Source organism: Pituophis catenifer, unplaced genomic scaffold, assembly GCF_029215685.1.
Source record: "Pituophis catenifer annectens isolate HBS135680 unplaced genomic scaffold, rPitCat1.0.hap2 SCAF_4, whole genome shotgun sequence".
Taxonomy (NCBI): Eukaryota; Metazoa; Chordata; class Lepidosauria; order Squamata; family Colubridae; genus Pituophis; species Pituophis catenifer.
The window spans coordinates 115,087,921-115,113,648 of NW_027256884.1; the positions used below are offsets into that span (position 1 = coordinate 115,087,921).

Below are 25,728 nucleotides of genomic sequence, written 5' to 3' on the forward strand. Positions count from 1 at the left end.
GCAGAAAACTAATTCAGCACTGTGACAATATTTGTAAATTATTAAAATTATAGGGCACACTCTACAGTTATTAAACTTTCCTATCTCAGAGAGGAAAAACAGAAAGAAAAATTGGGCTACATTTTAATATAATATTGTAATATCATAGACAAAGTAAAACAAACATGGAAAACAGGATTTACTTTAAAAATATTATAGTAGAATGTGACTTTTTATCTAAATCAAGAAGATACAGAAATATGTATTTTGATAAGATAAATGGCGCAACATATAGAGAAAGAAATATGTGTGTTCCCTCCTTCTCTTTAATGAAAGGATTGTTTATAATATTACACTTAAAAATCATACTAAATAAGAAATAAATGACCTACCTGTCAGCATTAAATGTTCTATGGGTTGATACCTTAAGAATACAGTTATAAAGCTGTACAGCATTAAATGTTCTGTGGGTTGATACCTTAAGAATACAGTTATAAAGCTGCCTTACAAACATCAGTCTTACAACTGTTCTAAATGAAGACATGGCTGGTTCTATTTTATCAATCTGCATGAACCCAACCTCTGTGGTTTATTCAACAGTACAATGTATAAACTAATCAGAGTATTAGTCTACCTAGATGATAGATATAAAAGATATTGATGATATATAGAGATAATAGAGATCCTAAAAATCATAGATATATAGGTACGTGTGTGTGTGTGTGTGTGTGTGTGTGTGTGTGTGTGTGTGTGTGTCCTGTTTTCCCCAAAATAAGACATCCCCTGATAATAAACCCAATTGGAGATAGATAGATAGATAGATAGATAGATAGATAGATAGATAGATAGATAGGCAGGCAGACAGACAGATAGATACACACACCCCACACACAAATATATTAATAAATAAAAGGTGGGATAAATAACTAACACTGATAATAATATAATTAAGAAGGACATCACGGTACCTTATTTGAGACCACAATCTGGTCTTCCGAGTGCTGCACACAGAGAAGAAATTCGTTGCCATCATCCAAAAAGTTGGCCAGTTCGGGACTGGCCGAGAGAGGTGCCAGGCTCCCATACGACGACAGCCCAAAGTAGTTGCCAGCAGTGGCCGAAATGAAAATCTTCCTCTTGTCGCCATCGCCGTCCCCATCGAGAGGCATGTGAGTCGCGACTCCGGAGCTCCGTCTAGGTCCGGAGACCGGAGGCAAAGCCATGGAAAGGCTGCGGAGCCGAGCGCCTTTTTTTTTTTTTTTACCCAAGGCGTCCGCCTTTCTCCCCGTTCCCAGAAGAAACAGAAGAGTTGAAGAACATTTGTTTTAGGGAAGAAAGTGAAGAGAAAACGGAACGGCCAAGATCATACCGGCGGCAGCGACACACCGGGCCGCCGCGAAAGGTAAGGAAGAAAGAAACGGCCGTTTGATTTCTCAGAGATACCCGGCAGGCGGCGTTGCTAGGCCCGGTTACTAGGGCAACCAAAATGGCCGACGCCGCCTAATGCTAAGACGCGTTGCTTAAGGGTGTATTAAGCGATCCGCATCCATTTCTCCACAACCCTGGAATACAGTGAAATCCAAATCGGTGTGATAGGTAATCGCTAGGCGCGTAACTCGTGCTTGGCTTTGAGTTAGATGCTGCGGGAAGTGGCATTAAGCGTCCAAGATTGCTGTAGGTTGGCCCCGATAGATGTGTTGCGTTGCAAGTACCGTCATTCCCGCTGAAGAAAAGATTGTTGGGTGGGGGTGATGAGAGACGTTGTCTGGAGCAGAGGTCTCCAACCTTGGCAACTTTAAGACTTGTGGACTTCAACTCCCAGAGTTCCTCAGCCAGCTTGCTGGCTGAGGAACTCTGGGAGTTGAAGTCCACAAGTCTTAAAGTTGCCAAGGTTGGAGACCCCGTCTGGAGGACAACAGTCTGGAAAAGGTTGTTGTATGCATGGAGGATCTGTTGAGTCTACAGATGGTTGACCTACGCAGCTCAGCAGCTTCCAACTACTGGTGAAGGACTCTGGGTGCTGCATTTCAGGAAATATATGGAATATAAACTCGGGTAGAAATCTGTTGGTGCCCTGTATCTCAAATAAACTTCCAGTTTGCTTCCCTTTCCTCCTTCACCAATATTGACTTATTAAAAAATATGTCATGTTAGACTTTCAAGGAATGGATCATATGCTCGGCTCGCTAATCTCACAAGAGCTGCAGTTCTGTGAAATTAGTCCTAAGCTTCCCTGAACTGAGACTTGACTGAAAATATAATTCTGTTTTGTTATATTCCTTCATTAGCGGATAAAACCACAACTACAAACCATTTATCCCGATGTGAAGACGGCAGGTAACACCTTCACAAAACCCCACAACACCTTAACTGATTTCTGAGAGCACTTGTGGATTAATTATTTCAGCTACCAATCTTTCTGAGGGCAGCTCGAGGTGGTACACGTGAAGTTCTCAGATTTAATCTTCACAACAATTCTGTGAAGTAAATAGAGCTGGAAGTTTATGCTGATCCCTAAATCATTATACAATCCAATTACATATGGTGTACAAAACCTGGGTCTCACTGGTTGTGGCCCTGCGTGCCAGACATCATGCTTCTATTTAATGCTTGTACAGTTTTGTCATCAAGGAAAAGACTGATGTTTTCTTTTAATTATCTTTTAAACTGAATCCAAATAATTAACTATTCTTTTCTCACTGCTGAGACTGTACAGGTGCCTGCCCCAACATGATGCTGTTTAGAATCATCAGTCTTCAAATGTCATACTCCAGGAGTGGTATCATGGGAACACCCTTTAATATATCTGGAGGATACCAAATTGGGAAGAGTTATTATATATACCACTCTAAATGATACAGCATAATATAATACGAATCCCTTTATCTTTCTCCATATTACTCTAATTGCCTTACCATAAAGAAATTTTGATATTTTTCTTTACTGGAAAAACTGATAAAAGCATGGCTTGATTTTGTTCAGCATTGTTCAGGCTTTCAAAGACTGATGTCAGCCTTTCAAGGTAGGCCAAGTCAGGAAAGACTGCACTGCAGGGATTCCAAGAACGCTACATACTTTATTGTTGTAGAATAAAGTAACAAAATACTGAAAACCTACGTTTTTATCTGCCCATCTAATACCGTGGTAAACAAAATCATTTTGTTTTCTCAAGGTTGCTTCAATCTCAACTGTGTATAATCTTTTCTGCAAGAATCTCCTTAACAGTTCTTTCATATCTTTCTCAATGGCCTCTTTAAATTCCTTTACACTTAAAATATAACTTTTATTTATTTTGCCTCAAGGTCCTTTTGACTCCTGGCAACTAAATAAAGTCCCTGCAGTTTTCTAGGCAATATTTTCAGAAATTATTTTACCCTTGCCCTCTTTCTAGGGCTGAGTGAAAATAACTTGCCCAACAATATATATTTAAACATACAATAAATTAAGCATTTACTAAAATTCTGGGCATGTAACTCTGGGTGGCATACCAATCAAGACGTTTTATGGCTGTATGCCATATTAAAAGCAACAATCCTATCAATGAGATTCAGCTTCATCACCATCATATAGTTTGCAAAGTTTGACTCCAACTATTTAAATCATAAATTAGAAATTTTTGCAAGCTCAGCAAACTATGATTTAATTAGAAATAAACCAGGCAAGCTAACCATGGCTGGGCATGAAATGAAAGCCCAACCAGTAGCTGGAAATACAGGTAGTCCTCAACATAGGACCACAAATGAGCCCAAAACATGTTACTGAGTTTTGCCCCAATTTATGACTTTTCTTGCCACATTTGTTAAGTGAATCACGGCAGTTAAATTAGCAACATGGTTGTTAAATGAACCTGGTTTCCCCATTGACTTCGCTTCTCAGAAGGTCGCAAAAGGGGATCACACGACCCCGGGGACAAGTCACATGACCGTGGGATGCTGCAACCGTTGGAAGAGTGAAAAAATGGTCCTAAAGCAAGGGTGAAATCCAGCAGGTTCTGACAGGTTCTAAAGAACTGGCAGCGGAAATTTTGAGTAGTTTGGAGAACCGGCAAATACCATCTCTGACTGGCCCCAGAGTGGGATGGGAATGGAGATTTTGCAGTATCCTTTCCCTGGAGTGGAGTGGGAATGGAGATTTTGCAATATCCTTCCTCTGCCACGCCCACCAAGCCACACCCTCCAAGCCACACCCTGCCCACCAAGCCACGCCCACAGAACCGGCAGTAAAAAAAATTGAATTTCACCACTGTCCTAAAGTCCCTTTTTTTTTTTCCAGTGCCCATGTAACTTGGAAGAGTCATTAATGGAATATTAACGTTGTAAGTCGAGGACTAATGTAGTTCCCTTTGACTTCTGAAAAGGCATTCTGCTGAGTTAGGCAGGATGATGTCTGATCACGCACGTCTGGGGAAAGCCCTGATGAATAGGCTCGCAAGTCGCCCCGGGGAGAAATTGACGCCCCCCCCGGCCCCCCCTCCCTCCCTCTCGACCCACGTCACAACCTCTTTTCTAGTGACGCGCGCCCAAACGCTCCCGAAAGGGCGGGGCTAATAAACGCGTCGGCGCCGTCCCCGTCTCTTAGCTCCGCCCTGGAGGAGGCGGGGCGAGCGGGTGCCAGTCGAGGGGGCCGGCGGCGGCGGAGGCGCGTCGCTGTCACTTCCTGCTCCCGCCTCTTCGTGTCAGGGCGGCGCAACGCGCTCGCGACTCCTCTGCGCCTTGCCGGCTTTTCCTCGCCGCCGCGGCTGCTTCTACCTCAGCGCCGAACGGTCCGTCCCACCACCACACACACACACACACACACACTCACTCACTCACACTCACACACACTCCGCGCTTGCCCTGGCGGCACCCCAGCGGTAGCGGCCGAGCGAGGAAAGGAAAGGGGCCGGAGAACGAAGCGGGCGCGGCGGCAGCAGCAGCCAGAGCCGCCGCTTCTTCGCGACAGCCGAGGACGGAAGAGGCGGCGGCGGCGGCGGTCGCTCTCATCACCCGGGAAGAGGGTGGGAGGGGGGGGCACGCTGGAGGGCCTGGCTCCCCTCGTCTATTGCTCGCTCCGCTCTACGGTGAACAGAGGAGATGCCCGTGAAAAAAAAGCGCAAATCTTCGGGGCAGGCGGGCGACGAGTCGGGCCTCAAGAAATGTAAAATCAGCAGGTATCTGCCGGCCGGACAGGCCTACCATCTCTGGGGCCGCCCAAGCGGGTCAATGGGGTGGGGGGTGGGGGGTGGGATCTCCTTTATGGGGGAAGCGGCCTGAGGGACCCCCCCCCCCGAGGGAGGCGGCGTCGACGACGAGCGCCTTCTTTTTTTGGTCTCGGAAGCGGCCCCTCTGATTTGAGGAGGGGGGGGCTTCTTCCATCCCCACCCCCGCAATTGCTGGTCACCTTTTTCTGACACAGGTAAGGGAGGATAGAGATGTCAAGTATGGCCATCAGCCCCCCCCCCCCCGCACTATACACACACACACACACACACACACACACACACACACACACACACACCATTGAATCTGCCTTTAAGCTAATTGCTGCCTCTCCATCCATCCATGGTCTTTTTTTCTCTCCTAATCTATTAGGAATTGTGTTTTTTCATACTTCCTTGACCCAAATTGCACATTTCTTAGGGTGACCTTTTCCCACCCCCACCCCCCTCTTTCTTACTGCTCTTGCCTGAAGGGTCTGGTAGGTTCACTGATGATTCTGTAGTAGCTTTCTCCTAAATGCTGCCTTCCAAGTGTGATGGATGAAATTTACCCGTTAGCAAGAATCCAATGCCTTGCTGGCTGGGGTTGTATGGGAGCTGAACTTGTGAACATTTTTGGGAGCACCAGGTAGGGGAAAGCTGCTCTGCATAATGACTAATGTTTCAAGAGGCCTTCCTCAGCTCTAGTCTGCTTGGTCTGCACTAGTGATTTTAAAATCCTTGAATGGTTTGTAATGAGGAATATTAAAGTCATCTCCCCCAACCAGGATCCTATGGTGGCATCTACAACAAAGCACATGGTGTTAAGGTAACAGCATGTGTTATTGTATGAAGGATGAAATGGCATCCAGTCAAGTATATAAATTATGTAATTTGCTTGCTGACATCATGTTGCATGTGTTATTTGGTCCTCCCCTGCTTATCCTTCTCCAGGTGCCTATGGCAGGATAAAATAGAATATGTTGCCTTATGATGATGGGAGTTGCAGCCCAACATGTTTGTAAGGAAGCTGATTAGAAAATAGTATAATTTCAGCTTCAGATGATTTCATTTATACATAAACATCTCTCTGTGTGTGTGTATATACATATACATACATATACATACACAGACACACACACGTATACATACAGATACGTATGTGTACACACACTATATATGTGTGTGTGTATGTAAGTGTGTAAAAACATTACAATATAATAAATTTATATGCCACCCATTCTGAAAAGTGAATGTGTATGTGTGCATATTCTAATTTTTGCTAGCTGGTTGGAGAAGCAAGTTGGCATATAAACTGAATGAAGGCCAGACAGATTTCACTATCTCTCAACTTGAAATTTTCTGTCTTGATAAGAACAGACCTTCCATGATTTAATATTAGGCACTGTGATGTGCCTCCCAGCACTTTGGAATTCTTTGCCCAGTCCCCAGGTTTATGAAGTACCTTCCCCTACATAAAATTGTTAATGCAATTATAATCCACTAGGGTTTTTTTAAAAAAACTTAGTCAGTTGCTTAGGGACATCCATCTTGAGGCAGATTGATTAATCTTATGTGCTTTTTTATGTTTTTACTCTGTTGCAGAGAGGCAGCTTGGTGTAGTGGTTAAGGCATCAAGGTAGAAACTGGGAGACCTAGAGTTCTAGTTCTGCCTTGGGCACAAATCCAGCTGGGTGATCTTTCTTTCAGCTCTAGGAAGAAGGCAAACCACTTTTGGAAAAACCTTGCCAGGAAAACTTCAGGGAATTGTCCAGCCAGTCTGAGAATCTGACATGATTGTACAGAAAAAGTTAACGACCATTTACCCCTATTATTCTGTACCCATTATTTTTTAAATACAAGTCAATTGTAATGAAAGCGCTCAAAGAATTACATTCCATCAAATGTATAAAAATTCTTACAGGCTTCATCTTTTTAACACTGTTAGAGACAAATTATATAAAAAAGATAGCTAAAGTATAGATTTTGACATCTTGATTTACACTAGAAAGGAATACATTGATACACCTTTGGTAGTTTCTCTGCTTATATATTGTGTGGTAATGAATCAGTGTTTTATTTAAAAATATAATTTATTGCATATATTTGCATAAATGTTTGCCAGTTGATTGATAATTAATGTAAAAGTTGAATTATGTTCAGAACCACAAACATTGGCCCCAAAGTCTAACCACAGCTTTTTCAGTCTACTATAAAAAGGCAAGGTAACTACACAGTTCTCTCCCTTTGCACTCATAAAACTGCTACTTATTTAGGAGTGCAAATACTGTTAAATTCAGTGTGACAGGCTTCTAAATATACATGGATAGAATTGTGCTGTTAGAATCTCAAACATGTTCTACCTGTTCCTTGAATACCAACTAAACTATTATGTGGACCATAGCTCTAGAATTGCAGAGTTAAAACTTGCTGCAATCAATAGTGAAAGTGTATATATTGGACTAAAGATATTAGCTATTGAACGAACATCATATATAATAGTGTGACAGATGTTTCAGATCAAAATCTAATGGAAAAGGATGCCTTGAAATAGTAACACCTGAGATTGCAGATGCAGCCATGACATTCTCCACATTAAATTGCACTTCATTTTAAAGTACTGTTACTTAGATTTCTTGAAAAAGGGATGAAATGAAACCACAATTAGTGGAGTGCTTTAAAGTAAAAGAAAATAGCTCTCTGCGACTTGCTAAAAATTCATTATAGAAAGCATTATAGAAAGAAAAATAGCACAGGTTATTTCAGGTAGCTAGATGTTCTTTAAGAAATGAAAGATGTTTGTGCTTTTTTTTTTTGGAAATGTTCATCAAAAGATTAGATAGGAAAGAATATGTAGAAGAGAAGAGAACAAGAAGCAACATTTCCCAGGTTTCTGTATAATAAATGATGTGTTTTATCATTTATTATAGCAGCCATTTTGTAAGTAACAACATACTGTGGATACTACAGTATAAATGAATATATATGTGAGCTACAATTGCCAGACTTTTCAATGGTAAAAACACTTGCACTCAGTTTTGTATTACAAGCATAGTAAAAACTGAATCACTCAAGGGCAGGTAAAATGAATTAAATGCATTCAATTACCTTTCTAATTGCTTGCCTTTACAGCTGCTAAGTGTCATATATAAGATAGCATTTAGTCTCTACTTTGTGTAGGAATACAAATTAAAGAGTCCTGACAGATTTCTCCTCAGGTTGAACACATCTAATGAAACTTCACTAGTCAATTCACTCTACTTCTTTTACTGCAGGATGGTTTCTTTAATTGGAATCTGCTTCCTATTACTTAAGATCCTTATTGTGGTATTGCATTCTGCCACAGTAAAAACAAATTGCATCACCCCGTTATTTTTCTGAGAGGTGGAAGTGCCCATTTTTCTCAGTTTTTCATAGGATTTAGCACATAGTTTCTTAGTAATTGTCTTTTAGCCTTTCTTTGAACCAATTCCAATTTGCCTGAAGGCTTCTGAGGCTCAAAACATAATAGATCAAATGTTTAGTTGTTTCCCAACTGTGACAGTTCAGTACAGTACAATTTTGGCTTATATTTTTAGTTCTGGGTATGAATGTTGAATGTCATCTAGAACAGGCTTTCAGTTATAGTAAATATTACTTTCTGCAGACAGGCACATATTATTACATGGCCTTTAAAATATGACTCATCTATCACAATAAGGAATATGTTGTCAAGTTGAAATTTTAAGACCTCTTGAATTTGATAGAATTTACTTTTATACTAATATATTTAGAAATGGAATAATTATCAAAACATTTTATTATGGGCATGATTTCATGAGATGTCAGGCCTAACATCTTGCAAGGTCATCTGGGATTCCTTCAAGCCTCTAACTCTAACTGGTTCCTCTGTGGGATGAGCTCATGTGCCTGCAAATTAGATCAGTGCTCTTCCTGCCTGATATATGTGTCCAGAAAAGGAATTAAAATATTGATGCAGAAGGTGAGTGACTCCTTGAGGAAGGAGATTATACCAGCCTTGAAGAAGGTGATGGTATAACTTCTTCTCAAGCCATCATTCACTTGGTTGACCTAAATAATTACTGGCAGATACCCTTTTTAATAAGGTGGATGAGATGGTTGGACTTCAGTATACAGGTTCCTGGATGAAATTAATTGTCTGGATTTTTTCCATTTGGGTTCATACTTGGGGATCAGAGGGAAACTGCATCAGCTACTCTTATAGATGACTTGTTAAATTTCTCAGCATTCAATACCATCATCTGGTATAATTTTGGACCACCAGTATGCCTTGGGGATCAAACTTTAGTCCTATAGTGGTTTTGCTCATTCCTGAATGTGTTTCCAATCAGTTTTGATAGAGTATACAAGCCCTTGAGCTTCCAGTGGGAGCTGCTCAAAGATTCAGCCCCATTGCCCATTTTATTTAATATCTAAACCAACCCACTAGAGAGATTATTCATCATTTTGCAGTTACATTTCATAAAATGCTGCTGATATCTAGCTTTAGATATTTATCCTGGAGGCTCTAAGGGACTAAATGAGGTAGTAGATTTGGAGTTAACTGCAGCAAGACAGGGCTTTTGTTGGTATAGAAACTTTGAATCCATGAACTTTTCCCTGTATTCTAATACAATTGATTTTTCCTGAAGTAGTTATGTAATCTGAGGTTTTCTTGGACCCATGGTTCCTTGTGGAGCAGGAGATAGCAGTTGTGACCTAAAATCCTTTTAGAATCTTTGTTTGGTATTCCAGTTTCATCCTTGCGTGGTCCAGAGGTGCCAAGGCTGATTTATATCTTTGTCATCTCTCAGTTAAACTACTGCAATTTACTCCGCACAGGAATCACTCAGAGTTGCAACTGTGTCATAGAATGCAGCCATTTACCTACAGATTAGCAGAATCATGATTGTATTGCAGGAGTTGTGTTGCTGGTAGGTTTCTTGGCCCAGTTCACATTGCTGGTAGATATCTGAATAAGCCTATATGGCTTGGTTTAGGCCACTGTTACCTTTAGGATTATCTACTCCAAGTGGAATCCACTTGTTCCATGCAAAAGTTATTGAAACTTTTGTTAAAAGAGTTTTGTGAGGGGCCTTTATTTCTGAATTATAAATGTATATTATAATGCCAAGATGTTTTAATTAAAATCACTAAAATTAATGATTAAAAAAACTTATTGACAGAATAAAACAACTAAATCTTGGTCTGCTGCATAGCTTGTTAATTCTTTAAACTTTAGAATGGGTTGTGAGAATATCCAGAAAAGGGAAAAAAGACACCACTTTTGTACTTCGAAAGAAAGAATAGTTTGCTCCCTAGAAAATATGTAAAAAGTAGTAAATTAAAGCTGCAAATTTAAGTATTTTCTAGATGTTATCTATTAATAAGCCATAATTGGGGATTTTTTGAAGTAATAGCAAATTTACCAACATCTTTTTAAATATGTATTTAAGTTATTGCAGGTCACCAGCTTCCAATAAAGTGATAAGTGGTGAGGAGCATTTTTCAAGCAAGAAGTGCCTGGCTTGGTTTTATGAATATGCAGGTATGAAACTAATGCATGGTTAATGCAATTACTTTGTAATACTAGAACTGTGCTCTGCATATATCCTCTTTAATGTGAAATTAGCCATTTATTTAAAAATATTTGAATATAACATGGGAACCACAGTACCGGTAGTCTTCGACTTACAACCACAATTGAGCCCAAAATTTTTGTTGCTAAGTGAAACATTTGTTAAGTGAATTTTGTCTCATTTTATGATCTTTCATGTCTTAGTTGTTAAGTTAGTAACATGGTTGTTAAGTGAATCTGGCTTTCCCATTGACTTTGCTTGTAAGAAGGTCACAAAAGATGATCACATGACCCCAGGACACTGCAGCCATCATAACTGTGAATTAGTTGCTGAGCATCTGAATTCAGATCACGTGAGTATGGGGATACTCCAACAGTTGTGTTGAACACAGTCATAAGTCACTTTTTTCAGTGCTGTTGTAACTTTGAATGGTCACTAAATGAACTGTTGTAAATCGAGGAGTACCTGTATTTTAAAAGAAAGTGTTCTTGGGTTAGAGGGATGAACATACATAGGAGTTTCTCAGATGTGAATTTCTGTTGTTCACATATTGAGCTATGTTGTAATTTTTTAATCTGTTTGAATATCTATTCTGATTTGTTTGGCTTTAGGTAGATGAATGGTATAAATCTATCCATGGAAGTTTACAAACTAAGGTTTATGGCTTAACAAAATATATGATCCACACTAATGGTTGCTTATTCAACAAACCTCATTTAAGCAAACTAGTTTAGTACATAGAGCATCTTGATCAGTCCAAGTATGCCTACCAGCTAAAAGAGAGGAATACTTTATTTTTATGAAGCCAAAATATGTTTCTTCCTTTTTTTATGTTTTTCTTCATATAAACATAGATACAAAGCATTTCATCCTCTCAGAAAAGCAGGTTGGGTTGAGAAACAGTGACTGGTCAAAATTAAACCCATTAAGGTCCAATGTAATGAGATTATTTATTATTTATTTATTTATCCAGGACAACAGGAGTACAAATTCACACCAGGAAAACATTCTTTATGTCAGAAAATGTAATGTTGCAGAAACCTGGATTTGTTAGAGAAGAGCAAGATATATGCACTATGAACTGCAGTTTTTTTAAAAAAAATATTTTGTTTGCAAATGAATGAGTTGTTGTTAGTTGCAAAGTTGTGTCCGACCCATCGCGACCTCATGGACAACTTTCCTCCAGGCCTTCCTGTCCTCTACCATCCCCCGGAGACTAAGCTCACGCCAACTGCTTCAGGGACTCCATCCAGCCACCTCATTCTCTGCCACCTCCTCCTTCTTTTGCCCTCAATCGTTCACAGCATTAGGTTCTTCTCCAATGAGTCCTTTCTTCTCATTAGGTGGCCAAAGTATTTGAGTTTCATCTTCAGGATCTGGCCTTCTAAAGAGCAGTCAGGGTTGATCTCCTCTAGGACTGACTGGTTTGATTGCCTTGCAGTCCAAAGGGACTCGCAGGAGTCTTCTCCAGCACCATAGTTCAAAGGCCTCAATTCTTTGACGCTCAGCCTTCCTTATGGTTCAACTTTCACAACCATACATTGCAACTGGGAACACCATAGCCTTGACTATACGCACTTTTGTTGGCAGGGTGATGTCTCTGTCTATGCTGTCTAATGAATATGTGTTACATAAAACAGATATACTGCAAAAACCCTTTAGATTTTTTTCCCATCTTTCTATATTCATAGAAAAAGTGCTAATCTGATGCCGAAATCCTAAAGTGATTATCAGTCTTTCTTTATAACTGTATGAACATCATATGTCTCCTATTATATAGTAGTGATGGTCAAATTTAGATTCTGCTTCAAATTCAGATATATACGTATGAACATATCTTATGTGTTATTTTGTAATACAAATTAACCATTCAAAACTGGAACTGTACATTGGATGGCAGAAACTGATCTCGGTGAAACATCTGGAATATGGTATAATTAGGAAACTGTATGCAACACTGAAATGACTCACAAGTACAGTCTGCTACTTATCTCTGTTTTTTCCTATCCTACTCCAGCTTTGGCTGTGATAGGCCATTGAGTGATACAAATTTATATAGTATGATATATCTTTTTTTCCTTTGAAGGTGATGATGAAATTGTAGGACCTGAAGGAATGGAAAAATTCTGTGAAGATATTGGTGTTGAACCTGAAAACGTAAGCCACAAAATGGCTAATATCAGTTTTTTAACTATTGTTCATTCTGTGGTTACATTATGTTTTTCTGCTCTTTCTTAATTTTATTGTTACAAATTTCTGGTCTTTCTTAATTTTATTGTCACAATTATGAACTTTTAAAAATTGGGTTTTTTTTTTTTTAATATTTCAGTTTTACAACTGGAATCCTATAATTTCTTTATATATTTGGGCATGGGCAGATCTTAAAGTGCTGAAACTTCCTTGCATTACTTCCTATATAATACCCCTATGTTTTTATATTTTCTTCCAAAGTCAAAAATATGCAAAGGTATACCTTTTCTTGGGATTCTGCTATAGTGACCAGCTGCATGACCCTAGAAAAAGACGCAGGTATTTTAAAGAGTTGCAGCTATGTACTGCCTACTCCAAAATACATTTTTGATCATTTTAATGTTGCATGGTTAAGTGGAGGCTTTCCTAAGATTATAGGAAAATATCTTTAACAGCTCTCCAAACACCAGATAAAAATCACCTGCACACCATCGGGGAACAAAAAAAAACAAAAACGTTGGCCACCCAAAACCTCCTATCAATTGGTATCAATCAGAAATATTTGTAGTATTTTATTTGCTTTGATGAATTGTTTCGATGGCTCCAAAAGGACGGTGGCTGATGCATCTCTGGTGCATTTCTGGGGGTATGACGTTCTAAAACAGATACTTCAAAAAGGTAGGATCAGTTACTTCCTGCAGTGGTGGCTTTCCTACAACAAGCAATTAGGGAGAACATTTTAATGCTATTGAGGGCAGAGCAGGAAAGGTTTTGGTACAATTTCTTATAGAGGCGTCAGATGAGGCTATTCTCTTGCATTTTTGAGGCCTTGAAGACCTGTCTCTTGCCCAGCCTTTTGCTTAAGATGGGTTTAGTCCCCTTCAAGAAGTGGGTGTGCGTTTGCTGCTGCCTGATTTTGCCAAGTCCTACTTTGTTGCATTTTTATTGTTTTATACTTTTATATATTTTTTGTGAGCCATCCACAGTCGTTGGGAGCCAGGCGATTAACACTTAAATAGAAATGGAAATTTAGTTGTCAGCAAGGTCCTGAGAGTTGTAGTCCCAACACATTTGAAAAGAGTAGAGATTTGGACTGATGAACAACTTTTGCAGCCAGCCACTGTTTAAAAAAATGTTTTTGTAAATTTGATTTTCCCCCCTCTGAGCCCACTTTTATTCCTTTATTCTTTTACAGATTATTATGCTAGTTTTAGCCTGGAAACTAGAGGCTGAAAGCATGGGATTTTTTACAAAAGAAGAGTGGCTAAAGGGGATGACCTCATTACAGTAAGAACTTCTATTTTAAGTTCTCCTTGATATGTCAAAATATTTGGATACATATACACATTTTCATTTAATGCTGTAGATATGAAGGGCCTGGTGGCTCAGCAGACTGATAGCATTGTGATTAACACCAGCTGTCTGCAATTACTGTAAGTTCGAATCTCACCAGGCTCAAGGTTGACTCAGCCTTCCATCCTTTCTAAGGTAGGTAAATTGAGGACCCAGTTTGTGGGGACAATAAGCTGACTTTGTATAAATATACAAAAGTATGAAGGCTATTGCTTAACGCATTGTAAGCCGCCCTGAGTCTCCGGAGAAGGGCAGCATATAAATCAATTTTTTTAAAAAAAACTTTGCTTGTATGTTACATCTTTCAATTTAATCTGAAGATTAAAGTTTGTGATGGCTCATGTACTTGAGCTGTGCAGTGCTTCAGATTTGAGCATAGAAAGATGCTTCAGAGCGTCTGTAGAGGTGCTCATGCAGTACCTTTGTGCAACTCCTTTGAGCAGGTAATTATACTATCCCCAGAGAACGTAGTTTATTTAAAGACATAGGTAAAGATTATGTGAGCCTCTTTGTGTACTCCAAAGAACATTTTATGCTCGAATCTGCATAGCCCAATCAGATGTTTCCCTGTGGTCAAAATCAATTTACTTCTGCTGAATTTTTAAAACAGTTCAAATGTGTTTGTGTGAATGTTTAGCTTTTCTGTCACTGTATACTACTAAAATTCTCCTGTCTGTAACCTGAGTGAAAAAGTACATCATAGGGCAATAATATTTGAACCAAGATACTTCAAACGGGCTAATTTACAGAAGGCATCCAAAATCCTGGACCTATGACTCCTGTGGGATTGAAATTTGGAAAATTTGTGGTCACTTCAATGCTGCCACACTGCTACCCAGAAATTCAGTAGACTGGTCCTAGGCCAGAACTCTGGAAGCCAGGGAGACAGGTAGGCCCTCTTGCACCATTCTCTGCGAGAGGGCCATCAACCACAGTAAACTGGCAAGCAGTCAGACGTCACTCACGTTTCCACTACTTTTTTTTGTCCTTGATCATTCTGTTTCTCTGTTTAGGTAAAGAAATAGCTCTGAAGTGATGAGCCAGTGGGTCATGTTGTTGATAACCTTTGTCACCTTTAGGATGGGGTAATGCATCAATTGTAGCCTTCCTTGATCTCTCTGGGCAATACAATGACCATGATATCCTTCTGGACCAGTTTAGTGGGAGGGACAGACACTGTTTTATAGTGATTCTCTTTCACTTAAATCCAGTTTTAATATTATAGTGGGAGAATATTCTGGTTCTGAGGCCCTACTTTGTGACGTACCTTTCCCCTTTCCTTTTGAACATCTATATGGAGCTGCTGGGAAAGGTCATCCATCAGCATGGAGTGCAATATTATCAGTATGAGCCATGGTGGCGCAGTGGTTAGAGTGCAGTACTGCAGGCTACTTCTGCTGCCTGCTGGCTGCCTGCAATTTGGCAGTTCAAATCTCGCCAGACTCAAGGTTGACTCAGCCTTCCATCCTTCTGAGGTGGGTAAAATGAGGACCCAAATTGTTGAGTGCAATATTATGCTGACTCTGTAAACCACTTAGAGAGGGCTATAAAGCATTGTAAAGTGGTGTATAAGTCTAAGTGCTATTACTAGTATACTCAGTTATATATTTTTGCCCCTGGCTATCCAAGTGAAGCTCTCTCGGTTCTATCCAGTGTCTGAAGGCTCTGGGTATCTGGATAGGGTTCAACCTGAGGCCAGATTTGTTATTGAGACTTCCCCCCTGCTTGGCTGGATGTCTTCCAACCGAAAAGGAAAGAAGAGACAGAAATAGAATAGAACGAAATTAACTTCAAAATTCTAAAACCATGTGGTGAGCTATGAATAAATATATCTAAACAATAGTGGCCAAAATTGTGGAAACCTTTTGGGAAAAGTGCATTTTTGAGGTTTGATGGCTAATAACACCATTTTTTTTTTTTTTTGAGTTTCAAAATAATCCTATTCCACTGCTGGAATGGCCTGGGAATAGCCCAGACCTTAACCCAATTGAATGGAGCCGACTAAAGAAACTTGTTAGTCAGAAGCGACCCAGCAATAAAACCCAGTTAATAGAAGCAATCATTCAATCTTGGTTTCACATTATAACAGCTGCAGAACTAAAAGACTTGGTTCACTCCATGGGAAGACATTGTAAGGCTGTAATTCATGCTAAAGGTTGCCCAACTATTAAATGAAATGGTCATAATTTTTGTATATCTCGTTTTTTCTATGATGATAATTTTTCTATATCTCATTTTTCCTACGTGTTTCACTTTTTTCTTTATATAGCGACTGCTATTCTAATAGCAAATCCTTCATAAAAGTTATTGCATTACATTCTTGATTAAATTATCTTTCCATTGATATATAATTTTATGGTACTACTCCAAAAAAAAGTGGTGTTATTAGCTAGTTTTAGAAAATACACTTTTCCCAAAAGGTTTCCACAATTTTGGCCACTACTGTAAAGGCGAATGTTTGTAGCAGGGTTGAAATGAGGGGTCCTTAGTGCTCTCTGAGCTTGTTTGTTTCCTTGCAGACGTTTCATTATCCTAATTAGGTAACATCATCAGTTGAAGCAAGAGCATCTTTTATTGTTGGTGTTATAGTTAACTTATGGTACTGAAGGCTGCAGGGTAGAATCCATTAGCCATTTCTGGCTAAATATTGGGATCATGGAGCTCTTGTACTTGTTAGAGTGTTTTAAATAGAGCAGCTTCCCAAGGTTATTCTCAGGGTATCCATTTATACAATGAAAGCATTTGAATGTTTGAAACAACTTTAATTTTTTTTAATTGAAAAAAAATGTTTTTTAATTTTTAATTGTGTTACCCCCCTCCCCCCATGTCTTGTATGTAACCTTCAGATCTCCTCTAAAAGCTACCATTAAATTGCAAATTTTAATGAACAGAAAGGGAGAATGATTACATACATGGGGAAATGCTCCATTTTCTGTATTTGATTAATTAATATTCCCCTGAACTTGAAAAAAGGCAGAAAGCAGGGCCTGAATACTAAAGCCTTCTCATACACTAAAGCAAAAGGGTCTGTTGCGGCAGAAATTTAGAAAATGAAGAATATCACAGACTGCCATTAAACATAAATTTATTAAATTTAAAAAACCTTAGCCCTAACACAGCCACACATCTAATACAGTATATATCCAGATCATAATTAAATCGAGATTTCACTCCATTTTCATTTTGTCTTTTGAGAAGTGCTCAAAATTCAGAAATAATATGTTGAAATGTACTAAACAATAAAGAATTTCTGATTTGATGTACAAGCAAAGATAAGATTTGGGACATTGTAGGCTGTAGAAAATGACTTGGGGAGACACCAGCTTGAGATCCCTGGAGTCTAATAACCTATATATTCAATACCTACATCCTTTTCCTTTCCCCAAATATTTGACATATAACTATTTTACTTTTTAAATTTAAGATGTGACGGTACAGAAAAGGTGCAAAGTAAATTTGATTTTTTGCGATCCCAACTGAATGACATTTCAACATTTAAGAATATCTACAGATATGCATTTGACTTTGCAAGGGTAAGTGAATCATCCAAGAAAATAATTTTAATTGTGCATTTATACATTTTCTAAATTGCACTTTTTTGAACCTGTATAGGATAAAGATCAGCGAAGTCTTGATATTGACACAGCGAAATCTATGTTAGCACTACTTCTTGGAAGGACATGGCCACTGTTTTCAGTGTTTTACCAATACTTGGAGGTAGGAATGCATTAGGAAAAAAATCAAACTGTTGATATTTTAGACCACCGTCACACATTTTATGCTGTGCTCTGCAAATTTTTATGCTTTTTAATTTTCATGATTTCAGATTTCAAATACACATTTTGTATTTCAGAACAAATCTAGGCATTTTAGTACGTTATTCTCTACCAAATATCTATTTCAAAATAAAATCAATGATAATTGGCAATTTAAAATAGAAATCTATTTTAAATAGATTTAGATTAAATTCACATGGGAGCTTACTTTTTCTTCAAGCATTTCTTGATATGCTATAACCTTTTTTCTTTTAAAAGTATATAATTCTTGTAATGTATGATAACATTTCTTATTTTTCTGCAGCAGTCAAAATACAAAGTAATTAACAAAGATCAGTGGTACAATGTGTTAGAATTCAGTAGAACTGTCCATGCAGATCTTAGCAACTACGATGAAGATGGGGCATGTGAGTATTCTATATTCATTATTTTTTGAGGGTTTCAGTTGCAAATTTCAGTTTTCATTAGCGTTCAAAAGAAATTGAAACAGTAACATTCATATGAAAACAAAAAACATGAATAGGAGGTTTGGGTAAAATTATAGAGGTTTGTGTGACATATGTTTTATGTCAAGTTTGGAACAAAACACCCCTGCTTGTAATGTTACACCAAAAGACTTTGCTGTAGCATGTTAGTGGAAACAAAAGTTGCTGCAGCTTGATTGTTCAGTGTACCTTTGGAAAAACAACTCTAAAATTTTACTGTTTTTTTTTTTTATTTTCTTTTTATTTTCTTTTTTTTTTTAAGAAGCCATTGTCTTGGTCAGTGTTGTAAGCACTACTGGGTTTGTTTGCGTTCTCGTTTTTTTACCATTCTTGCCAAATTCAACTCTATAGAGGCACTGGACTTTTCTTTCCTGGTATTTTTGCTGGCACTTGGAATGGTTTCAGGCTGCAGAAAATAAGATGGTTGCTGAAGCTTAGATGAGTTGCATTTGATTAATGACTTTATGATAATGTGAAAACATGCATGCACAAAGTATAACTTGCACACACATTTTAAGAAGTCAACCAGTTCCAATATTTTACTAAAAACATAACCATCTTGCCAAAATTAGTGACATTTCTGTTTCACTGAAAATAGCATTGACACATACAGTTATATATCTACAAAATGAAACACAGTACAACACAGAAGGAAGCCACTAACCATAGCAAATTTAAAAAAGTAAGGGTGGTAATGCAGGTGTAAGGCTTTTGTTTAGCTTTGTGATTTACTGCTTTTCTCTTCTCAATATTTAAAACTTCTTTCCCTTAACAGGCGTAGTATAAGCCATTAAATTGTACTGCTTAGACTGGACAAAATATGATATATAGCAGTCTTGTCACAAGCCTCCAAATAACAACTAAATTGCAGTACTCAGAACAGTCAGAACACAAAGTGATGCCTCCCCAGAGATCCAAGTTTTATTTCATTCTTGGAATACTCATAATGATTGAGCTTGGAACTCAACATTTTTTTCAGATTAATACAATATTCTTCGATATTATTTAGATCCTCTAGCGGGATACAATGTTGAGATATATAAAAATAATAGCATCTGACTCAGTTAATGTTGTTAGACAAAAATGTTTCATATATGCTGATCAGCATGTTTTGATGTATGGGTATATATTTTATTTTTACCTATACAAGAGCCATGGTGGCGCAGTGGTTAAAATGCAGTACTGCAGGCTACTTCAGCTGCAAGCAGTTCAGCAGTTCGATTCTGACTGGCTCAAGGTTGACTCAGCCTTCCATCCTTCCGAGGTGGGTAAAATGAGGACCCAGATTGTTGGGGGCAATATGCTGATTCTGTAAACCACTTAGAGAGGGCTGTAAAGCCCTGTGAACTGGTATAGAAATCTTAAGTACTATTGCTTTTTATAATGAAAGATATTCTTAAACTTCTTCAGTTTTCTACAATAGGGAGAATGTAGTTGTGCAGGATGCCTTAAGAATAAATTTAATCTGAATTAACATCTCATTTTAATCTCCTTTTGGAGTTTTGTACTTATTGAACATACTCATTTCTGTGGTGCTTCAGGATATACAAAACTTTAAAAGTCTAGTTCAATTGATTTTTTTTTTTTTTTGTATCTATATGAATCAGTCAAAAAACAATGGCATTCCCAACACGATATTGAATAACTGTACTAGGATGGTGTATGAATTGAATGTTCTTGAATTATGGGACTTTGCTTGCCTGTGTTTCATGACTAGGTAATATTGTGATTTGATATGTTGGGCTGTTATTTGTTTTGCAGCATCACCTCTACCATTTCCTTTTCAAATACGTTTATATGATATTTAACAAGTCCTTGTTGCCTTCCATTCAGTTGATAAAATCTTTAAATTATACATATACATTACTTTACACATGTCTTGGTCTTCAATAGCTGCATGTGTATATTATTATTTATTATATTTCTATACAGTTGAATTTAATCAACTGACAATTTACAGTATAAATAAATCAAAATCACAATAAAATCCAGTCAATAAAACAAGAAGAAATAGTATTCATAGAATAAAAAAATAGTGATAACTATGACAAGCAACCTAAGCTATATAGTAATAAATTACAATTAAAAGGTCCTGATTTAGTAACTTTCTGGAAAGATGTCAAAGTAGATGCCAGCTACGCTTTAGAGGTGGCCTAGAGCAACAGGCTTTCTGTCCTTTTAACTCATATGCATCAGGAACAGCAAGCATACTAAATAGAGTAAATACCGTGTTTCCCCAAAAATAAAACCCTGTCTTATATTTTTTTGAATCCTGAAATAAGCGCTTGGCCTTATTGCCATGCGCTCAAAAGCCCAATTGGGTTTATTATCAGGGAATGTCTTATTTTGGGGGAAACAAGGTAGTTTCATATTTGCTGATTGAGAATGTAATTGTGATGTACTTTTAACATTTTTGCCGTATGCTAAATAAATAAATAAGCATGCATGCTGATTAGATTACTTCCACCTAGAAGAAGTGGTCCTGAAGATGCCTGGAAGATAAACTAGATAGGGCTTTTGTAGATTAAAGCAGCACTTCTAATTATACCCCAAACCTGAATTCCCATCTCCTTCCTTACCCTGGGCATGACTTCTACCTGAAAATTCAATAGTAGATGTTAAATCTGGAAGGACTTGCTCCTTTGGGGGGGAAGTTGTCTCGTCCGAAGTTAAAACTGGAGCAGTTTTACAATTTCTGGTCAGATAACAACTCCACCCTATTGGGTTCAAATTCACACCATATCCCCTCCAGAGCCTCCAAACATGTCATCAAGATTTCTCTGGTATCTGTAGTCTTACCCAGCATAGAGATGCGCAGCTGACTATCCTAGTGGACAAGTAGGGGATCTCTGTTAGCATTTTCCTACACATGTTAATGAAGAGGGGAAAGACAGCTGATTCCTACAGAATGTCAGAACTGAGCCTTCCTCCCAGTTGGCACATCTATTTAAGAAGTAGAACCAGTGCAAATCAGTGCCCCTGACCCGCCAATCCTTGGAGAAAGCTGAAAAGGTACCATGGTTGACGATATTGAGTACCACTGATAAGACAAATAGAGCCTTTCATGCTCCTAGCCAAGTCCTGACAAAAAATAATAATACATTTTTAAAAAATCCACAGAGCAATCAATGCAGCTTCTATTCTGTGCCCAAACCTGAACTGAGTGAAAAGAATCTAGATACAGGTAATCTTCACTTAAGTTGCTTAGCAATCATTTGAAGTTACCATGGTCCTCCCCAGAACTACTTATAACCTGTTTTTGACGTTAAAATGGCCATTCACACACCTGGCCATGGTCACATGATTGCATTTTTGGCACTCCGCAACCAACTATGTCTGTTTGCAGTGTCCTGAGACCATGATTTTTGCCTTTTTTTTTCTTTTTCTTTTTTTTTTTTGTCAGTTTCCAACATTTACTTCCAGCAAAAAAGCTGGCTATTGGTAAAAATGGGTTCACCCAACATCCTTAATGACTGTCGTATTTGCTTAACAGACCACACCATTCACTTAACAACTGCCACAAAAGTAATAAAATTTGGATGTCGTCTCATGGTGGCCTGCTTAAACAACCCCCACAACTTAGTCATAATGCTCGGCCCAGGTATAGTTGTAAATCAAGAACTACCTGTATTCCATTTCATTTACAGCATTTAATTAAAATCCTACCACCTTCTTAATAATCTATATTTTTTGTAGGTTTTGGTTGGAGTGGGTGGATAGAGACAAATAATTGTAATTCTTTTCCTAAGGAAAAGCATAGAGTGAGAGAATAAATTTCTTCTCAAATTTCAGGTGAAGTAAATCTTTTAACTGAAGAATATAGTATCAAAATGCTTGCTATTTTCTATCTTACCTTGGGTTTATTACAGGAATAAGTGGCACAAGAGTTTCCTATCAAAGAGGACATTCATTTTATAAATTTTATTGTAGAGCGTTCCTGTCTATCTGTAGCTCTTATTCTGCAAGCTGACTTACTGCAATTTTAGCATAAACTTTGTCTTCAGCCTTTTGTTTTCCTGATAAATCTTGTTGCAAGGTTGTTTTACAAAAAAATATTATTACTTGTCACTACTTGTAGAGGGAGGGGGAAAGCCAGAAAGGTTAATAATCTCTGTTCACAGGAGGCCATATGTCATTTTATAATCAAAATATATAGTTGCCACCAATTCTGAACATTTACTAATGGAAGATCCAATGTAAATTCATGGACAGGGCCTAATTCTGAAGTGGATAAATTGCGCTATGGTTCATTTTTAGCAGTAAAATTTGGGAAAAAGAAAGTTTATTGTGTTCCTATTTCTTCCTTAAATGGAAGTATTACTTTTTTATCTGCTTAAAATAAAAAAACCAAACATTTTTCCAATCCTAGTATTTTTTTTAAAAAAATACTCTGCTACCAGTAGCAATAGGCTGGCAGTGTAGTTTATATTGGTACTATATATTGATAAATAACATGAGGTAGAGTCGATAAAAGTTTGGTTAGTATTGTCATTAATGTCCATTTTTCATGCTTTCTCTATGGAGTAGTACACTGTGTAGAACATTGTTTCAAGAATTCTTTCCCTGTGTTGCCTTCTGCTTCAGCTGTTTTTTTTTAAAATAAAACTAACATAGTTATATGTCAACATATTTTAAGCTAACATTGTATGGCTCTGCAAAAATACAAAGAATATGTCTTAACTGTGAGGGAAGAAAAGTTTAAATTGTATATTAAGACACATTTCCTCATTAGGCCTGCTTATAAATCACAAATCTGTTGTCAAAAAATTCTTAATTTTCAGCATTAGATTTTTAAAAATGTCTTGCCTTAAGGTTGTAATGATAGTAGATTGCTTTCTTGTTTGTTTACAGAGCTCCTAGGTCTTAGAGTCAAAATGAAGTTGCATAAAAGAACCACAAATTGATTAAAAGAATGATTGATCATCCACTTTAGAATATGTTGTCTTTGCCACTGCCAGAAAGTCTGAATTTCCTCTGAAGTACTGCAGTTTATAATTGCCATTTCTCCCTCCCAGGGCCTGTTCTTCTTGATGAATTTGTGGAATGGCAAAAGGATCGCCAAGCATCATAGCAAGAGCAGTTGTGAAGAGAACGCTGGATCTTGCGATGCCCAATCTACAAACACTGATTCAAAACCAAGGATTGCGTTCACATCCTTATGAACTTTAGTCATTTTTTTTTCCTTTTATTTTTAAAGGAAGCCTTGTTACACATGAAAAGGGCATTGAACCACACACTTCTGAGACTGAAAATTGGAGGTTTTTGTCTTAAGTTTCTATCATTTCAGAACAATAAAGATTCAGATTTGTAACAGTCTTAAAACATGAAGGATATGACTATGGGTCCTATACTCAAAACCAAAAAAAAAATGTTGAGTGCATCAGAAATGTCCAATATGAGTGACTGAATTCCAGATGTATGTTACAATTGTAGTAGAATAAGAATTTGGTAGATTGGTTCTTGTGGAATGAATGCCTTTAGCAAGGGTGATTAACCTTAAGCCTTGGCTGGTGCTTTGCAAACACCTCTATCACTTGTGCCATAACTGAACAGCTTTGTGGAGATAAAGCCTTTATTAATTTATCAGCAAATCCTACTACTTTTTAGTTTTGTTTTCTAGTAGAACATTCAGTGGCCTGTTTTTGTTTTCCTTAGAAGCACTAAGAAGATGCCTTTGACAACACAATTGTAAAACTTGAAACATCATTTGTATTTAATTATTATATATAGGTCTACATCTTAATAGGAAAATTAAGCTAGATCTTCTGATGTGCATTAAGCTGAGAATAAACTATTATGATTCTCCTCCCATCTCCAAATGTGGAGAATATACGTTTTTATTATCCTATTTTCAGGTATATGCATACTAAAATTAGGAAGAGTTGCACCAACAACACCCAAGGACTACTTAGATAAATACGATTAGCTAAATATAAATGTTTACAAGACTTAACTTTGTTTTGTGAAACAAATTATATGTAGGAGAGCCACTAGTAGGTAATTGGATGAATAGTCAGGAAAAACGTAGACCTCCTCCTATAGCAGAATTGTGAGATCACCTGTGTGACATGATACAGTCCTCCTAGCTTACCATACCAGGTAAAAACATGGTAGTATCTATCTCAGGATAATGAAAATGCATTGTGCACAGTATAATCAGATTCAGGTAGAACAAGATAATCTCTTGTCTGTATGGTGCATTCTAAGTATTTTCATTTATTTATTTTTTATTATTGGTCACTAACAGCCCTTAAGAATCTTTGTGGTGCTGGGAGATGTTAGACAGCAGGTGGAATTGTGTGTTAGCTGCAGAATTTCTATGAGCTGTCCAAGGGATGATATAACATCAGTGAGTTTGCTGTTCTTTGGCTGTCTGCAAAAGAAAAAGGCAATTTGAAGTTGCAGGAGGAAGTACATCAAATACCTCAGACCTGCTGATCTGACTCGGTTGCTTTTCTTAATAAGTATCCCATGATACTTCAGACATATTTTCTATAGCCCTATATGAACTTATCTGATCTATCAGGGGCTTTTTGGTGGATGTGCTGAAATCCACTTCTGATTGATGCCAAATTTTTTTTTTAGGAAGTCATATTGTAGACTTAGACATAGTTGTTGTGGGAGTCAGTTAAATTGAACTAGATGGTATTTCCAGCTTCTTTATTTTCCACGGTGCAGCATTTCTAACGGAAGGACATAACTGACCAACACAAAGTATTTCATGATTTCTAAGGGTTAGACACTAAATACGTTACAGGTGGACAGCAAAAAATAAATAAATTAAATGATCAGATGAGCACTGCAGAGACGAAGATGGTTTTTAAATGCCTTAAGGCAGGTGAAGCGATTGATTGCCTGATATATTTAATATTCACAACCTGAATACTTGATATAAGCCTTACTGTGGAACAGCTATGGTTAGGATGAGTTATGTTAAACCAATCTTTTCAAAATGAACAAATATCTTGGGTGGGGGTTGCAGCCAGATTTTGCGCTGATATTGTTGTTTCCCCAAGTGAAATAGTGTTTGTTTTCATTCTCTGATGTAGATGGGGAATAAAAATTCAATCCAGAGATGCACATTTGTGAGTGAATCATGTATTTATTACTCTTCCTCTCCCATTCTGTCATAAAGAGGTTGTATCAGTAGATCCCTACTCTAATTTAGGCATAGCCAGGTGGGTATACAT

The 25,728-nt window shown here is 37.8% G+C and overlaps 2 protein-coding genes across 3 annotated transcripts in view; one reads left to right on the forward strand and one right to left on the reverse strand.

Moving 5' to 3' along the window:
- Nucleotides 1-1,225, reverse strand: part of DYNC2H1 (dynein cytoplasmic 2 heavy chain 1) — a 152,252-nt gene extending 151,027 nt beyond the window's left edge. For both annotated transcript variants that reach the window (XM_070943969.1, XM_070943968.1), the window contains exon 1: nucleotides 948-1,225. In XM_070943969.1, the coding sequence (XP_070800070.1) occupies nucleotides 948-1,202 (255 nt within the window). In that variant the 5' untranslated portion in view covers nucleotides 1,203-1,225. The remainder of the gene's footprint in view (nucleotides 1-947) is intronic.
- Nucleotides 1,226-4,659: 3,434 nt separating this feature from the next.
- DCUN1D5 (defective in cullin neddylation 1 domain containing 5) lies at nucleotides 4,660-25,620 on the forward strand. The gene is made up of 8 exons (XM_070942881.1): nucleotides 4,660-5,128; nucleotides 10,612-10,703; nucleotides 12,821-12,891; nucleotides 14,120-14,211; nucleotides 17,702-17,810; nucleotides 17,890-17,994; nucleotides 18,358-18,460; nucleotides 23,554-25,620. Exons 1-8 carry the CDS (start codon nucleotides 5,052-5,054, stop codon nucleotides 23,607-23,609), a joined length of 705 nt encoding a protein of 234 aa, XP_070798982.1. The 5' UTR covers nucleotides 4,660-5,051; the 3' UTR covers nucleotides 23,610-25,620.
- The last annotated feature ends 108 nt before the right edge of the window (nucleotides 25,621-25,728 follow it).

Bases quoted from the DNA above. Each gene is read 5' to 3' on its own strand.
- DCUN1D5 (XM_070942881.1), top strand. From the start codon at position 5,052: ATGCCCGTGAAAAAAAAGCGCAAATCTTCGGGGCAGGCGGGCGACGAG. The intron at 17,811-17,889 runs GTAAGTGAATCA...GAACCTGTATAG, and splicing joins ATGCATTTGACTTTGCAAGG to GATAAAGATCAGCGAAGTCT. The intron at 18,461-23,553 runs GTGAGTATTCTA...TCTCCCTCCCAG, and splicing joins CTACGATGAAGATGGGGCAT to GGCCTGTTCTTCTTGATGAA.